The following is a 14,370-nucleotide window of genomic DNA, read 5'->3' on the forward strand; positions in this document are numbered from 1 at the left end:
AGCAGCCTGAACTGCAGGCTAAGCAGGGGGGGAAGGTCGAGGGACAGCAAACTCGGACGTAGGCGACGGAAAGGCATCGGACGGCCTGGCCCAGGACCGCCCGCTCCCACTGCCCGCCCGCCTGGCCGACAGCCACCTCCCCTGCCTGCCGGGCTCACCCTCGTGGCCCAGCTGCAGGTAGAGCAGGGTGTAGACGCAGTCCACGGCCTGCTGGCGGGTGGCGGGACACAGGTCGGCACACCGCGGGGAGAAGAGGCCAACAAGGAGGCCCAGGTTGTGGAAGGGCACCAGAGCCTGGGGGGAGAGGGTAGGCCATGGCAGGCAGGGACAGTCCCTACCGCTGGCACCCAGAGTGGGCCTCCCTGTGGTGGCCTGGCCCCCACACCCAGCACAGGGGACCTGCTCGGCTCCACTAACCGCCCGGGCCACCTAGCACCCCGAGCACAGCAGTTATGGGCAGGCAGAAGGGTGGTCAGGGGTTCAGGGGGAGGCCCCTGCGTGGGCAGCAGAGGGGGAGGAGGCACAGGACTCTGCTGACTCGGGTCCTTGGGAAGTCCCTCCTCTGGAAGGCCAACGCCCTGGGACGGAGCAGGTCCCCGGCCAGCTCTCATGGCTCGCTCCTCCACGCTGAGCCTTGGCCCTTCTCCACTTCCCAGGGCCTGGCCCCATCAGCTGCCCCTCCCCCGGGCTCTCACAAGCCCCCGGATCCCACTGCTCTTGCACCCCAAGAGTCGCTGCTGCTGAGAATGCACGGCTCCGGAAGGCAAGACTGGGCTGTGGGCCTGGGGCCGCGGGCAGGTCGGTGGCCTCTGCTCTTAGTGAGGCCACGTCTCAACAGGGACGTGACGAAGACGGGCAATGACAAAGCAAGCAGGAAGAGCCCGTCCGACTGGCGGCCCGGGCACAGACCCCAAGGTCACTCCTGGCCAGGACCGGTCCCGGCAAAAGGATACGAGCCAGGGCACCGAGGGGGAAGGCCGGGGAGCCTGCAGGGTGCTCCGTGGACGAGGGCCACATGCAGGGGCTCCCAAGCCAAGGGACCCACAAGAAGTGGGGCAGGCGAAGCTGCTGCGGAGTGGCCGTGCCCTTCCCTGCCCACAGGGGCCTGTACTCACGCTGACGTGCAGGTGCTGCCGGAAGTGCCGCAGCAGGCGGGTGCTCAAGCCCAAGGCCCGTGCCCGCTCGTGGCCCTTTGGGGACTTGATCCATGGGCTCAGGTGCTGAGGAAGAAGGGACTTCACCCAGGTGCCAGCTTGGGGACCGCCCAGAAGAGCAGAAGCCTGTGTCCCGAGTGCCAGCTCGGAACCCCTGCGGGGTCAGCCCTCCCCACCCATGCAGCTCCCGTCCCGGGGCCGCAGCAGCTCAGCCCTGCCCCACCCCTGTGCTGTCTGCTCACAGACGCTGCCCACCCCAGGTGACCAAGAGTAAAGCAGGCCTGTTAGGCACAGGTAGAGTCCACCTTGGCCCCAGAAGGGTGTCCTCCTCAACCAAGGGGTCCACCCAGCCCATGTGACCGTGAAGGGAGAAGGAGACATGCTGCAGCAGGACAAGGTCCTGCCATCTTGCTGGCCCCCCGTGGCCAGGAGTTACGTCAGGACCCATGCTTCTCCATCCCAGCACCACGCAGTGGGGGAGAGGGACAGGCCGCGCCCCCTGCATGGCTGTCCAGACGGGAGTGCTGCCTGCCTGCTCAGACCACCCACTGCAGAGGGTATCACACTGAGGTACCCCCGTGGGGAGAGAGGGCCAGGAAACAGGGAGGGGCCTGACAGACTGCCCTTCCCCACCCCCACCGCACACCTCGACCATGATCTGCAGGCCCTGGGGAGTCATGTTCCGCTGCAGGAGGCCCGCCAGCAAGTCCTCCAGGGCACGGACCGTGTCCTGATACAGGGACTGGAAGGAAAGCCAGGACACCGGGCCGCACAGGTGACCCACCACCTCCAGCGGTCTTCCCATTGCCCCAGGGGACACATGCATAGGGCGAGAGACACACGGCAGTACCTCCTGGCTGCCACCGTCCTCGCGGTCTGGCTCGGGAACCAGGGCCAAGACACTGTATAGGCAGCCACGGATCACGTCTGCCCGCGCCTGCTCCTCTAGTGCTGGCTCCAAGGAGCTGAACCAGGAGTTAAGGGCCCCAAGCAGTCACCCTTGCAGAGGGCCCTCTCCAGCCCAGCGACGCAGAAGTCTCTGGTCCTTCAAGGACGGCAGAGCTGCTGACAGGCGTGGGCTCAGTCCTGCTGGCCGCAGAAGTGGCCACCCCTGGAGCTGAGCAGCACTGGGGGCGGGTGTTCCTCCGGGACCCAGCCCTGGCGCCCAGCGCGGCCTGCGGATGCACGGCCAGGAAGGATACACCAGGTGGGTGCAGGCGAGCATGGCCTTCTTCCGCAGGGGTGTTTTCAGGGAGTCCAGGGGCTCCGCCCTGATGAATTCCTGGCAAGGCAGCCGCAGGCCTTGGTCATCAGGAGGCGCCCGCCTTCCTCCCCCAGGCCACGTGGAGGGCTGGGGCTGTCTGTCCCCACAGAACCCTGTGTTCCGTCCCCAGGCCACCTACCTGTGTCCCCCCCTCAGTCTTCCCCAGGCCTCGCCCACGCTGCCTGTCGGCAATGCCCCAGCCGGCCCACCTGCTCCCCTGGACCCTGCCTCAGAGCGTGCTCTGCCAGAGCTCACCATCATCTGTGCCACCAGCTCTGCTTTCCTTGAGAAGTAGAAGGAGCTGGCCTGCGCACTGCTGCAGATGGCCTGGCTGACCATGCACAGGCTCTGGACAAGGCATAGCTTCAGGGCTGGGTCCTGGAGGAACACCCGCCCCCGGTGCTGTTCAGCTCCAGGGGTGGCCACTTCTGCAGCCAACAGGCCTGAGCCCAGCAGCAGAGGCTAGCCCACACGTCGTCCTTTCCTTTGCAGCCACTGACATGGCCACCCTGGGCCTCAAGGGCCCTCCAGCCAGCCCTCCTTGTCAGAGAAGCCCCAGGCCCCTGAAGTTCAGTGTGGTCAGATGGGGTGGGAGCAGAGCCTGGGTGAGGCCCCCTGCAGCGGGCCTCAGAGAGTGAGGAAAGCCATCCTGGGGACAGAGGGCCAGCCCCCAGGCTAACGGGCTGGAAAAGAAACCAGAACAGCCCCCGCTGGCCAGCCAGCCCCAGAAGGCTGTGTTCTCCAAGGGTGGTCAGCTGCCCCCACCCCACGTGGGTCTGGTCAGGTTAGTGCCAGAGACGCCAGAAATCAGGGTCAGTGAGACCAGGGGGCCTCCAGACCTCCTGCTCTGGTTCTGGCTCAGCCCAGCCCGCGTGCTGCGGGGCCCAGAGTCACAGCCCTGAAAGCAGCAGGAAGCAGAGCCAAGGGACCCTGGTTGTCCCTGGGATGTGAGGGCTGTGCCTCAAAGCAGGTGGCCCACCTGTCCTCCTGGCATGTGGCCCTGGGCTGGCCGCTCAGAGGTGACAAAAGCCCAGCCCCTCCTGAAGGCAGGAGCTCAGCTACTCTGGCCCTGACAAGGGGGGCTGTTCCAAGGGACAGAGCTTCCCTCGGGGTACCACCAGGTGCCCGTGAGCTCCGGCCTGGCTCTGCTCCTGCAGCCAGCCCAGCCCAGCCCGGCCCGGCCCGGCCCAGCCCAAGGAGAGACGGGAAAGCACAGGCCACCCCCGAGTCCTGCACACTGTACCTTGGTTTCTACCTTTATTCCCAGAACCTGACAACAGAAAGTGAGACCAATTAAGACACAGACTGGTGTCAGTGCCAGCCCCCCGGGGAGCTGCGGCGCTCACCTTGGTGCTGAAGCACTGGAACATGTTGCGGAGGACCTCCGACTCCACCTTGGCCAGCACCAGCTCGTGAGGGGCCCGCGCGGCCACATGCCCGTAACAGAGGATCAGCGCGCTCTTCACCTTCTCCAGCTCCTGCTCGCCCCGATCCTGGTGGGCATAGAAGCAGGAGGTCAGCACGCGCCTCTCGCTTTCCCACGCAGAGTCTTCAATGCAGACTCTATTTCTAAATCCCTCGGTTCTCGCAGAGGAGGGGCCCGAGCCAGCCAGTGACACCAGAGGAATAACAGCAGGGGGACAGGCCAGCTGGCCAACATGGGCCCATTGGGAAGGTGGCAGAGAGGAAGGGTTGAGGTAGTGGCGCCTAGGGGAGGGACCAGCAGGCAGGGGAGTGGGGGAGCCCAGCTGCCGGAGGCAACAGAGTTTCAGGCCCTGCTCTGGCCCCAGTAGCTGCAGACCAGCCCTCTGTCCTGGAGGCAGTCACTGGACCAAAACGAGGGACAATGGCCAGGTTGCAGACCAGAGTGTGGACTGGGAGGAGGGGACTAGTCCTTCCTTAAATCTAGCCCTGGTTCTGAGCAGCCGCTGCGGGCCAGAATGGGAAAAGGTTGGCGTGGCCCGCCGGGCAGCTCCAGGGCTTCCACCTGCTCCCAGAGGCCCCCTCGGCATCACTGCTGGCAGAGGGAGGAGCGCCTGTCAGCCCCGCAGCTGCAGGACAGGGTGGGCTTCCTTCCAGGTCCAAGGACGCTGTACCCCACAGCCTCAAACTTGTGAAAAGACAAAGCGCCCTCGGAGCACAGGACCCCGGCCTCCGCCCCAGACCTCCAAACCTACGGTGGCGGCCGGGCAGGGGACCCTCCTGAGGGTCCTCCACCCTTACCTTGAAGATGCTGAAGATGCCGCTGGATTTCCTGAGCACGTCTGACCTTATGAAGTCCTCCAGCTGGGTCAGAGTGTCCTCAAGGTGGGCAGTGGCACAGATCCCAAAGCAGCAGGCCAGGCCCTGGGATAGACACTCAGCGGTGCTCATGTCTGGGCCAGGAGGCCCCAGCCCACCCCGCTGCTGGTTGTGGGAAGGGGCACACACACGCTGGGTGCAGACGGGGCGCCACACACACACACACCTGCACCTCGGGACAGGGCTCTGTCCTGGGCGCCCACCTCGTGCTCCGCCTGCTGCTGGTAGCTGGCGGCTCCCAGCAGCTCCTGCAGGCTCTTCCTCACCACCTCCCTGCTCGCAGCCGCGGCCAACGCGGTCCCCAGGCACTTGTACAGGAAGTTCTGGAACAGAGCCACAGGGCTCAGCTGCAGCCGCTCCCTCACCCAGGGAGATGGTGCCGTCCTGCCCAGGGGACGTGGCAGGCCCGAGGACAGAGGGCAGAACCCAGAGTGTCTAGGCAGCGGGAGGTGGGCCTCAGGCTTTCCCCTCTCCCAGGGGGACGCGCCCCAACCGCAACCCAGCACCTTCTCCTGGGGCACCCTGTTGTAACTTGGCAGCCGCTTGCGCATCTCCAGGCTCAGCTGGCAGGTCCAGGTGTCATCAGAGACGACGGCTAGGGTGTCCCGCAGGAACTGCCAACGAGGGAGCCATGAGGGGCTGGCTGGGGGGGGGGCAGGCAGCGGCCCTGCGGCAGGCGCGGATGGGAGGGAAGGCCCTCCCTGGGTCCTGGGCTGCTGGGGCGGAGGCCCACTGCCATCCTCAACCAAGACCCCCCATTCCTGTGCCCCTCACCCAGCCACACCACCAAGTGGTCAGACAGTGTGGCCCCGGGAAGGCACAGCCCGGGGCCTGTCCCCCCGCCCGCCCTGCCCAGGACAGAGAGGCCACTCTCACTCGGCTCCTCCTCTCACCGCCAGCAGCTTTTCCTCCCACTCCTGTAGGGACAGTGTCTCCTCAGTGTGTGCTGAAACCACCGGGCACTCCGTCAGCCTGGGCTGCCGAGCAGGCCTGCCTCCGCGGCTGCCCACACCTCCCTGGCTGCAGCCCTGGCGGCCCACACCCTGTGACCCGGCTGCAGCCTGTACGGGCCCTGCCTCGGACCACAGCCAGGAGGGTCCATTCAGACTCACAAACCCACACGCCCCTGGCCCAGGCCAGGCCGGCCTCACCCTCCCTTGGACCACGCCCCTGGCCCAGGCCAGGCCGGCCTCACCCTCCAGGTGCTCCAGCAGCAGAGGAACGGCGGTCTCCCACGGCTGAGCCAGCAAAGGGTGGATGCTGTGGCGCATGACCCTCAGGAGGCGCAGCGAGGCGGCCCCACGCCCGTCCCCCAGGTAGGGGTGGGAAGACACAACCTGAGGGGCGCGGGGTGGGAGCGTCCTGAGCAGGGAGCTGACGTCCTCCTAACACCTGCCCCTGCAGAGGTGCTCAGCTGGACCACGCCAGGGCCACAGGGATCTGCACAGGTGCCGCTGCCCAACCCGGGAAGAAAGCCTGTGGCCACAGGTGGGTGGCTCCCCACCAAGAAGGCAGCCCTGGCAGCCACGAGGACAGGGACCGAGATTCAGGGACACAGGAGGCAGGCGCTGGGGCCAAGCCAGCAGCGGGCTGGGGGGGAGGTGATGCCCACTGGTGTGCCGGGAGACGGGCGCTTACCAGCAGTCTGGTGGTCACAGCGTAGGGAGACGGGAGGTTGGCTGGACAAGAGACACGGAGAGAGTCACTCAGAGGGACAGGCACAGGGCGGGGTCAAGCGAGGGTGGGCCTGGGGAGTGCGCACCGTGGGCCTCGAACGGAACCAGGAAGGCATCTGCCCCCGCCTCCTGCCTCTTGAGGGCCAGATGCACCAGGCTCCGGCAGAGCGGGGTCAGGGCCTCGGTGAAGTGCGCGGGGACGAGGAACTCCATCAGGTAGGGCCAGAGGACCTGGAGCAGAGGCCCCAGAGGGCCCCGGTCAGCGCCAGGGCAGCCAGCCCACCAACAGGGCCGCTCCCCGGGGCTGCCCAGGATTCCGTCTGAGCAGAGTTCAGGTGTGGACGTGCCAGTCACTTGTCCCTAGAGCACTGCCCTAGGGAGGTGGCTCACCTGTCACCCAGGACTGGGGTGGGTTAGGGTTAGGGCGGGGCCCAGGGAGAGCCAGGTGAGGGCAGCCCAGGCAGGGCCTGCTGAGGCCGGACACTCACGTCACTCATCCTGTCCACCGTGGTGCTGACCAGGTAGAGGGTGCGGACACTGACGGCTCGCACGCTGTCAGCGGCTGCCAGGTCTTCGCCATCAGGGCCTGGCTTCTCAGGCTGGGTTGGGTGAAAGGCCAGAGTGTGCGTGAGCCAGGTCGAGGGCGCTGCCTCAGGCAGTCACACCAGGGCCACCTGGCTGGCCTCCTACACCTGGGGATGCCTGCCTCAGCCGCCACAGTCAAGAAGAGGCGCTGGGCTGAAGTCTCCCCAGGCCACCACGCCAGGGCCAGGCGGCTCAGGCGGCTGGGTGCTGCGGTCCTCTGTCTTATGGAGAGGCTCCCACAAGACGACAACTCTGTGCTCCCAGGTGCTCTGAGCCGTCCACTCACTTTGAAACTCCAAACGCAAAACATGAACAACAGAGAAAGGGCAAATCGGTGCCAGACCCGGCAGACTCCTGCTACCCTCGACTTAGGAACCAAAGGCCACGTGGAGAAATAGTGATGTGAAGGCCCCAAGCAATGCTTCTAAATCATGCTACAAAAACACAGAACTTCCTAGGAAACCCTGTGAGCAACTCTGAGAGTCTGACCGTTAGGCCAGAAGGGACATTTCAACAAACTTGAGGAGCAGAAATCAAGCAGGCCAGACTCACTGTGATAGGCAGTCACACAAGTCACAGTAGCCGTGACAGCCACCTGGAGACATTTAAAGACCACCAAGAAAACACATGGGTTAAAAAGAAACTAAACCGTCAGAAATGAACACTACGAACACAGTATCAGGCCGAGTCCAGGGACACGTCTCAGCTGAGACTCACCCAGGAAGGGACACCATCAGCAGCATGAACCCAGAACCAGAAAGAACCCCAGAAATACTGAGTGAAAGATCCTCACGGTGGACACAGGGGACCCAACTCAGGAAGGTGACGATGTGGAGGGGAACTACTGGTTGGAAGAAGGACGGGGACATATCGGATGAAAAAGGCTAAAAGACCAACCGAGGGACGCACGGTCAGGCAGACGCAGAACAGCCATAAAACAGCAAGTAAGACTGGGACACGAGAATGTTGAAAAGGACGAAGCGGAGACCTTCCCTAGAGAGACGAGGTGACAAGGGCCTGCGTGGAGAGGGCCGGGGCTGAGCGGAGTGCCAGGTGTCACAGAGCCAGTGCCCAGGCCCAACAGGCACACTCAGTGTCACCCCTTCCCCTGCCACCCTCTCCACTCCGCCTCATCACCCAGACTGCCGCTCTGGGCCCACTGGACACTAAACCCTCCCTGTCCCCAGCCCTGCCCGTCCCCGGGGATGTGGCTCCTAGGGACCTCGGAGGAGTGGGCTCACAGCAGGTGCCCTTGTCAACAGACGCCCTCTAGGCCACCCATGGTGCAGGGGGCAAGGGTCTCCTCCCTTTTTAAGGTACTCCGCTGAACAGACAGACCTGTTGTGTCTGTCCACTCACTCTCACGTGGACACTGGGTTGCTTCCCCGTGCGGCCACTGTGAACAGTGCTGCCATGACCAAGGTGTATATGAGAATCTCTGAGAAGCTGCTCTCAATTCTCTTATGCATCCCAAACCGCCACGTCGTTTTACATGACGTCCACGGCTCCCGCCTTCCCTCGGGGCCTGGAGTCCTGGTGCTGCAGCTGGGGGAGCCTGTCCCTCAGCCTCTGAGTCTAGGCCCCGCAGAGGCACTGCAGTGTCTGCTGGGCTAGGAGAGCACAGGAGGTGTGCCCGTGGGCCGCAGCCCTGACCGCGTCACAGCTGAGTCTCCAAGTCCTTCCAGGGAATCAAGCTCACTCCAGAAACAGAGAAAACCCAAATCGTGCTGCGGCGATTCAAGAGGGTAACTTCACCAGGTGCAGGGACACATGCCCATAACCCCAACCACTCAGGAGGCCAAGGCAGGAGGGAGGGCAAGTTTGAAGCCGGCCTGGGCAACTCAGCAAGGCCCTAAGCAACCTATTGAGACCACGTCTCAAGATAAAATGTAAAAAGGGCTGGGAATGGAGCTCTGTGGTTAAGCACCCCAGGTTCAATCCCTGGGACCCCCCAAAAAGAAGGTGACTTCATAGTTAAAAACATCCTGCAGCCAGGTGTGGTGGTCCACTCCTGTAATCCCAGCGGCTCAGGAGGTGAGGCAGAGGCAGGAGGATCGTGAGTTCAAAGCCAGCCTCAGCCATTCAGCATGTTACTAAATAAATCAGTGAGACCCGTCTCTAAATGCCGTCCAGAACAGGGCTGGGAACGTGGCTCCTGGGGCAAGGGCCCCGAGTGGTTCCATCTGCTAGGCCCAGTCTTAACAGCAACTGGGAAGAAGGGAGGCTGCCAGACTCTTCCAGGAGCCGGGGAGGAGGAAGCACGGCCAACTGGCCACAAGGGCCTGGGCCACGGGAAGGCCTCACAGGGAAGGCCAGGGCTGTGTCCCTGTGGGGAGAGCCGGCTCCCACCACGGTGCCAGCACTGGACTGCAGGTCCTAACTAATGACGAGGCAGGAGGAAAAGAGACATCAGGAGGGAAAGGAAGCGGGGAAGCCATCATTCCAAGAAGTCATGATGTTCCATGTAGAAACTGCAAAGAACTGACAAAAATGCAAAGCCACAGGGTAAAAAGTCAGCACCTGAAACCAACCGTCTGCCCATTTCTAACTCCATGCCATCCGAAATCCAACTCAGGAGGCCGAGGCAGGAGGATCCCAAGTCCCAGGCCAGCCTGGGCAACTCTGTGAGAACCTATCTCAAAAACAGACCAACCAGGGCTGGGGATGTGGCCCAGGCGGCAGCGCGCTCGCCTGGCATGCATGCGGCCCGGGTTCCATCCTCAGCACCACATACCAACAAAGATGTCGTGTCCGCCGAGAACTAAAAAATAAATATTAAAAATTCTCTCTAACTCTCTCTCTCTCTCTCTCTCAAAAAAAAAAAAAAAACAAAAAAACAGACCAACCAACAAAAAACAGAAGAAGGAGAAAAGAAAAAAGAAGGGATAAAGAAGAAAAGGGAAGGAAGAGGAGGAAGTAAAGGTGAAGAGGAAGAAGACACTGAATGAGGAACACGGTGAGCTCGGCCCAGACCCACGGAGTCCAGGACACACAGACTCTGGGTCTCACCATCTCTAATACTAATACTGATACTAATGAAAGAAAGGCAAGGATCCGAATGAGCATGGAGACATCATGTCCTCATGCTGGACGCTCTCTCCCAAATGTTCTACAGACAGTCCCACTCAAAATCCCACCGTCTGTTCCACAGAGACCACAGGATGATTCTGAAGTCCACACAGCAAACAAACTGAGGGTGACACCACAGCACAGCGGGGCAGGGCCAGAGCCAAGGGCTGCACGCTGGCTTTGCAGCCAGAAGGCAGCACAGGGCTTGGGAGGCACTGTCACCGCTGGACTGCACCAGTGTCCACACAGCCACCAGGTGCACAGGGAAGAGTTGTCTTGGGACAGCTGGGCGGGCACCTGCAGAAGCCAGCCCAGGCCAGGCCTTACTGTGCCAAGAAGTGCCTTGGCACGGGCCGGGACCTCTTAAAATACTTCTAGGAAACGGGGCTGGGGATGTGGCTCAAGCGGTAGCGCGCTCGCCTGGCATGCGTGCGGCCCGGGTTCGATCCCCAGCACCACATACAAACAAAGATGTTGTGTCCGCCAAGAACTAAAAAATAAATATTAAAAATTCAAAAAAAAATACTTCTAGGAAAGAACATAGCAGATCTGTGTGACCTTGTGCTCAGCCAGGATCTACCAGACAAGACACCAAGGGTATGATCCACAGACAAAAACCAGGTAAACTGGTCTTTAAGAAATTTAAACTTGTAGCTGGGCACGGTGACACATGTCTGTAATCTCAGTGGCTCAGGAGGCTGAGGCAGGAGGATCACAACTTCAAAGCCAGCCTCAGCAACTCATCCAGGCCCTAAGCAGCTTAGTGAGGCACCCAGGTTTGATCCCTGGTACAAAAAAAAAAAAATTAGACTTCTACTTTTGAAAGGCATTATTAAGAATTAAAGGGCGGGGCTGGGGCTCAGGGGTAGAGCGCTTGCCTAGCACGTGTGAGGCACTGGGTTTGATTCTCAGCACCACATAAAAATGAACAAAGTCCATTGACAACTAAGAAGATATTTAAAAAACAAAGAATTAAAAAGACAAGCAGGCAACAGACTTGCAAGAAAACACTTACAAGCCATAAATGTGAGAAAGGGCTTGCACCAGAATATACAGACATCTCCTAAAACTCGGTAAGGAAAGAGCCCAATTTCTGCCTCTCCTTTTCCTGTGAGGTGCTCAGGATCTACCGGAGCACTGCAGCCTCACAGGGCGGAGAAGCTGCTGCTCAGCTAGACCCAGTCGAGAGTCAGCACACCCTGCTGCACAGAACAACGACCTGGCTCAGAATCCAACAACACTTTAACAGAAAGAACAGAAAAGACGAAGCCGGCCTCAGTGGCCCACACCTGTCATCCCAGCGGCTCGGGAGGCTGAGGCAGGAGATCACAAGTTCAAAGCCAGCCTCAGCAACAGCAAAGTGCTAAGCAAACTCCGACCCTGTGTCTAAACAAAATACAAAATAGGGCGGGGGAAGTGGGTCAGGGGTCGAGCGCCCCGAGTTCAATCCCCGGTACCAAAAAAAAAAAAGAATGGTTGGAATTGAAGAGGGTTGTAGAATGAATAATCTCTCCAGGGAAATAATAAGGGAAAAAATTCCAGACCTTGATGCTGAGATGGACCTCCAGACACAGGACACATTCAAACTCCAAATAGGCAAGATCAAAAAAGAGCTTGTCCAAACTCATCATGATTAAAACAAAACAAAAACACAGACAGGACAGGACTTCAGAAGCCTCGGGAGAAGAGTGCAGGTCGCATCTAAAGGCAGGAGGATCCGAGACCCCTCTGACTGTTCAGCACCAACGCTGGAGCCCAGGAGGCGTCAAGCGGTCTGTGTGGGCCCTGAAAGAGACAACTGTCAAGCAAGACTTCTGTCTCCAGCCAAGTCACCCTTCAAGTCCCTGAAGATGAGCAGAAACTCAAAGAATCCATGGTGACTCAGCTGGTACCCCCGGGAGGACTCGCCCACACAGAAGAAATGGGCCTCAGACTCCAGCGCTCCAGGACCAGCCTCGTCTGGAGCACAGCTCAGCAGTGGGAAACAGGACAGGTGAACGCTAGCGACCAGTCACAGTGGCAGGATTCATAACAGCTCCCTGTGATAGACCTGAATGTAAATCTTCTTAACTCTCCAGGTAAAGACGTAGGTCAGCCAGGCGTGGCGGCACACTCGGGAGGCTGAGGCAGGAGGATTGCAAATTTAAAAACAGCCTCAATAATTTAGTGAGACCCTAAGTGACTAAGTAAGACCCTATTGCAAAATAAAAAATAGAAAGGGCTAGGGTGCAATTCAGTGGTAAAATAACCCTGGATTAAATCTCCAGAGCCAAAAAAAGAAAAAGACCTAGGCTGGCAGAATGGATTCAAAAAAACAGACCAACTGTATTATGTTGTTGGCAAAGACAGCCACAGGCTGAAAGTGAATGGGTGGAGACTGATCTCCCACGGGAACGGAGCCCCAACCAAGCAGGAGTAGCTACTCTCACACCGACCACGAGACTGCAGCCCCAAGTCAACCAGAAAAGACAAAGACCTAAAGGAACAATCGAGCAGAGGATTCAACGACCGGGATCGTTCACAGCACCTCATGACACCAACAGACACCAAGTCAACTGGGAGACTCAGCCCCATACAACAGCCGTGGACGGTCGCCACCACCTCTCACCAACACCTAGGTCACCCAGACACCAGCTCAGGGACGGCTCCTCCGACCTTAAAAATAGAAATGAAATGGACTTAATAAACGTCCAAAGAATAGCTGAGCCAACTGGAGCGGAATGCACTTGTTCCTGAGATGCTCACGGAACCTTTTACAAAGCAGACCATACTGTAGGCCACACAGCCACTCTCAGCAAACGCCAAAACAACAAACAAAAAGAACCCAATATGATTCTTTGCATCTTTTCAGGTCATAATGGAATAAAATGAGATATTATCTGAATATCTCTAAACCCTGGAGATGGGATGGTACACTTCAGAACGGTGACTGGGTGAAGAGAATGAGACCGACGTCCAACACACCTGGTGGCCTCCGGGACCCCAGCGTGCAGTTCTGAGTGGGAAGTCATGGCCATGAAAGTCCCATAAGAAACCCAGAAAGATCCAGAATAAGCCACCAGCAAAGGGTCAGGACACAGAGAGCTGGTTCTTTGAAAAGGTAAGTGAGTTTGATAAACCCTTAGTCACACTGAACAAAGCAAAACAGAGAAGACACAAATTAATAAAAAAAAGTAATGAAAAACCACCACAGACATCAGAAATCCAGAGGACCATTAGGGGCTATCTTGAAAATCTACACTCCCATACCTTGAAAAAGAGAAGAAATGGATGTATTTATAGACACAGACAGCCTGCCACAGTTAAATCAAGGACACATGGAAAACTGAACAGACAATAACTAACAATAAGACGGAGGACGCAATAAAAACCTTTCAACAACAACAAAGCACCCAGGACCAGATGGATTTTTTACCTGAATTCTACCAGAACTTTAAAGAAGAATTAATCCTAATGGTCCCCAAATTATTCCATGAAATACAAAAGGAAGAAACACTTTCTTTTTTTTTCTTTTTTTTAGAATTTTTAATATTTATTTTTTAGTTTTCGGCGGACACAACATCTTTGTTTGTATGTGGTGCTGAGGATCGAACCCGGGCCGCACGCAGGCCAGGCGAGCACGCTACCGCTTGAGCACACCCCCAGCCCAAGGAAGGAACACTTTCAAATTCATTCTATGAAACCAGTATCACACTCATACCAAACCACATAAGGACACATCAAGGAAAGAAAACTACAGATTAGCTGAGCGCAGTGGGTCATGCCTGTAATCCCAGTGGCTAGGGAGGCTGAAACAAGAGGATTCCAAGTTTAAGGCCAGCTTTGATGATTCAGTAAGACCCCAAGTAACTTAGTGAGAATCAGTCTCAAAAAAAATAAATAAATAGAGCTGAGTTTGTGGCTCAGCAGTAGAGCATTGGCCTAGCATGTGCACAGCCCGGGTTCGATCCTCAGCACCACATAGAAATAAATAAACAAATGAATAAAAAAAGATAACGTATTCAACTACAACTAAAAAATAAATATTTAAATAAATAAACAGAGCTGGGGGATATGGCAAATTGCTCTTGGGTTCAATCCCCAGGAAAGAAAGAAAGAGAAAGAGAGAGAGAGAGAAAGAAAGTAAAACTACAGACCAATATTTCTGATGAGCATAGATGCAAAGAAACCTTAGTATCAGCAAGCTGTGTTGAACATATTAAGAAGGCTGTACACCATGAACAAGGTGGTTTTATTCCAGGGTTCCAAGAATATGGTGCACACCTATAATCGCAGCAGCTCGGGAGGCTGAGGCAGGAAGATCAAGAACTCAGAGCCAACC

At 58.3% G+C, this 14,370-nt stretch overlaps 1 protein-coding gene across 10 annotated transcripts in view; it reads right to left on the reverse strand.

The window, feature by feature from the left end:
- The window catches only part of Mroh1 (maestro heat like repeat family member 1), a 71,828-nt gene that overhangs the window by 13,962 nt on the left and 43,496 nt on the right, over positions 1-14,370 (reverse strand). For 7 of the 10 annotated variants that reach the window (XR_002483471.3, XM_078016465.1, XM_005316043.5 and 4 more), the window contains 16 exons: positions 6,884-6,994; positions 6,482-6,626; positions 6,358-6,398; positions 5,915-6,056; positions 5,613-5,665; positions 5,226-5,333; positions 4,923-5,042; positions 4,642-4,764; positions 3,765-3,911; positions 3,662-3,688; positions 2,674-2,796; positions 2,357-2,436; positions 2,005-2,119; positions 1,801-1,896; positions 1,116-1,220; positions 159-294 (listed from right to left, as the gene is read on the reverse strand). Coding sequence is in view for 9 of the 10 variants with exons in the window: in XM_078016465.1 (XP_077872591.1) it covers positions 159-294; positions 1,116-1,220; positions 1,801-1,896; positions 2,005-2,119; positions 2,357-2,436; positions 2,674-2,796; positions 3,662-3,688; positions 3,765-3,911; positions 4,642-4,764; positions 4,923-5,042; positions 5,226-5,333; positions 5,613-5,665; positions 5,915-6,056; positions 6,358-6,398; positions 6,482-6,626; positions 6,884-6,994 (1,672 nt within the window). In the remaining variant the exon portion in view is untranslated. The remainder of the gene's footprint in view (positions 1-158; positions 295-1,115; positions 1,221-1,800; positions 1,897-2,004; positions 2,120-2,356; positions 2,437-2,673; positions 2,797-3,661; positions 3,689-3,764; positions 3,912-4,641; positions 4,765-4,922; positions 5,043-5,225; positions 5,334-5,612; positions 5,666-5,914; positions 6,057-6,357; positions 6,399-6,481; positions 6,627-6,883; positions 6,995-14,370) is intronic. The other 3 variants (XM_078016466.1, XM_021723303.3, XM_021723298.3) reach the window with 1 other exon arrangement.

The sequence above is a fragment of the Ictidomys tridecemlineatus genome, chromosome 7 (assembly GCF_052094955.1).
Source record: "Ictidomys tridecemlineatus isolate mIctTri1 chromosome 7, mIctTri1.hap1, whole genome shotgun sequence".
Taxonomy (NCBI): domain Eukaryota; kingdom Metazoa; phylum Chordata; class Mammalia; order Rodentia; family Sciuridae; genus Ictidomys; species Ictidomys tridecemlineatus.